General features: G+C 48.8%; 1 protein-coding gene across 1 annotated transcript in view; it reads right to left on the reverse strand.

Annotated features, from left to right (window-relative positions):
* The window catches only part of LOC146546147 (uncharacterized), a 9,307-nt gene extending 6,589 nt beyond the window's left edge, over positions 1-2,718 (reverse strand). The window contains exons 1-2 of the mRNA XM_085266674.1: positions 2,520-2,718; positions 291-469 (exon numbers count right to left, since the gene is read on the reverse strand). Coding sequence (XP_085122800.1) covers positions 291-461 — 171 coding nt within the window. The 5' untranslated portion in view covers positions 462-469; positions 2,520-2,718. The remainder of the gene's footprint in view (positions 1-290; positions 470-2,519) is intronic.
* Positions 2,719-2,937: the final 219 nt, after the last annotated feature.

The raw sequence follows: 2,937 nt of genomic DNA on the forward strand, positions 1-2,937 counted from the left end.
GAGTCTCTTAGAGTGGAGGCTGCCCTTGCTAGCAAGAAGTTCTGTGTGTTTCTCTTCTCTGAGTCTTTACTGAAGAAGTGTTTTATAACATTTTCCTTAACAACTGACATGTGTTTTTTGTGTAAAAGAGAGAGAGACACACACACACACACACACACACACACACACACACATCACACTCACACTCACAGGCTCAGAGATGAGGGAAAAACAACAGAAATCAGGATAGATTTTAATGTCAGGAGATGCCCTGTGATGCTGGGGCCATTGTGTAAGATTGGAATGTGTACCAGTGGCTGGTGGGTGGTCCTTGAAGGTCCCGGGAGGAGGCGGCGAGGAGGCAGCGGGTGGCTGGGCTTGAGCTGTGGATCAGGGACGTCATTAATTCTGCCTGGTGCTGCGTGTGCCCTGTGCAGCTTGGATGTCTGCCGCTGACGCTCTGTGGTTCCTGTTCCTGTCATAAAAGGCCCTGTACAAGGGGATAAGAAATGCATCATTGGTTACCAAAATAAAACAGTGTCTTTCTGCCTGTGTCATTCTGTTTGGTTTCTTTGAGCGTTTGTTTCTTAAATACACAGCAAGTGTCACTCTCTCTCTCTCTCTCTCTGTCACACACACACACACACACACACACACCAAAGCACACACACCAAAGCGCGCACACACACACACACACACACACACACCAAAGCGCGCACACACACACACACACACACACACACACAGACACAGACACTGTGAGGTTTGCAGTGCAAAATTTGAATTTTAGTGCATGGTGATTTGTCTCCCTCCAGTGGCCCACGGCAGGTATGATGAGGCTTAAATGATAGGTTATGGGGAAAAAGCCAGGAGAGGATGGGACAAAAGTGGAATAACTGAAAAAGTAAGAGGTGTAGAGGGCTGATGTTGGTGTCTAGGTGGGGGTTTTGGTGGGTGCCGGACGCTGTGGCGAAGAGGCCACGCCGATGGCTTCTTCGGTTCTGGAGATATGGCGAATCGGACCAAAAAGGATGGGACAAAACGGTCCCAGTCGGAGAAAGGAAGGTGCAGAGGGCCTGGGTCCACCACCACTGTACTCAGCAGGCCCTGCCGGGTCGTTCGACACGCAGCATGGCAGGGATCGGTGACATAACATGTAGCAGTTTCCCTTCACAGAAGCGTCTGCAGCAGGTGGGTGGAGGAGGAGGCAGCAGAACCAGGCCTTTGGAGCACTGTGTCATCTCCTGGTCCTGATGCTTTGAATCTCCCTCTCTGTCTGTCTGTCTGTCTGTCTGTCACACACACACACACACACACACACACACACACAGGAGCTGGTCAAGTGCTGTGCAACTGGGATTGCACCTGTCGTCCACAGGAGGGCGCCTAGCTGGGAAGTCCAGTACATTCCATATTAAAGTTGTTGCAAGTGCATTTTTTGTGTAAAAGACAGACACACACACACACACACACACACACACACACACACTGTAAGGTCTGAAGTGCAAAATTTGAATTACATTCCTTTGTATCTCTCCCTCTCTCTCTCTCTCTCTCTCTCTCTCTCTCTCTGTCTCTCTCTCTCTCTCTCTGTCAACACACACACACACACACACACTCACACACACCAAAGCACACAGACAGAAGCTGGTCACAACTGCTGTGCAACTGGGATTGAACCAGGGGGGCTCCCTCTGCTGGCTCAATGCGGTACAAAGTGTCAGAAGCTGTTAGATATCTGCTTTTGACAATCAATTGCACCTGTCATCCACAGGAGGGCGCCTAGCTGGGAAGTCCAGTACATTCCATATTAAAGTTGTTGCAAGTGCATTTTTTGTGTAAAAGACAGACACACACACACACACACACACACACACACACACACACACACACACACACACACACATACTGTAAGGTCTGAAGTGCAAAATTTGAATTACATTCCTTTGTATCTCTCCCTCTCTCTCTCTCTCTCTCTCTCTCTCTGTCTCTCTCTCTCTCTCTCTCTCTGTCAACACACACACACACACACACACACACACACACACACACACACACACACACACACTGTAAGGTCTGAAGTGCAAAATTTGAATTACATTCCTTTGTATCTCTCCCTCTCTCTCTCTCTCTCTCTGTCTCTCTCTCTCTCTCTCTGTCAACACACACACACACACACACACACACACACACACACACTCAATGGAGTATAAAATAAAGACCGGGGCAGTTCTCTCACTGGAGTCTCTTAGAGTGGAGGCTGCCCTTGCTAGCAAGAAGTTCTGTGTGTTTCTCTTCTCTGAGTCTTTACTGAAGAAGTGTTTTATAACATTTTCCTTAACAACTGACATGTGTTTTTTGTGTAAAAGAGAGAGACACACACACACACACACACACACACACACACACACACACACACACACACACACTCACACTCAGCGGCTCAGAGATGAGGGAAAAACAACAGAAATCAGGATAGATTTTAATGTCAGGAGATGCCCTGTGATGCTGGGGCCATTGTGTAAGATTGGAATGTGTACCAGTGGCTGGTGGGTGGTCCTTGAAGGTCCCGGGAGGAGGCGGCGAGGAGGCAGCGGGTGGCTGGGCTTGAGCTGTGGATCAGGGACGTCATTAATTCTGCCTGGTGCTGCGTGTGCCCTGTGCAGCTTGGATGTCTGCCGCTGACGCTCTGTGGTTCCTGTTCTGCTGATCTCCTGGTCCACACACGGCTTCAGGGTGTACTGTACAAGGGGAGAAGAAATGCATCATTGGTTACCAAAATAAAACAGTGTCTTTCTGCCTGTGTCATTCTGTTTGGTTTCTTTGAGCGTTTGTTTCTTAAATACACAGCAAGTGTCACTCTCTCTCTCTCTCTGTCACACACACACACACACACACACACACACACACACACACACACACACACACACACACACACACACACACACACACACACAC

The sequence above is a fragment of the Mchenga conophoros genome, unplaced genomic scaffold (genome assembly GCF_057382185.1).
Source record: "Mchenga conophoros isolate Kocher_MC1m ecotype Shallow Benthic unplaced genomic scaffold, M_conophoros_male_GT1.1 unmapped_scaffold_9, whole genome shotgun sequence".
NCBI classification, from domain to species: domain Eukaryota; kingdom Metazoa; phylum Chordata; class Actinopteri; order Cichliformes; family Cichlidae; genus Mchenga; species Mchenga conophoros.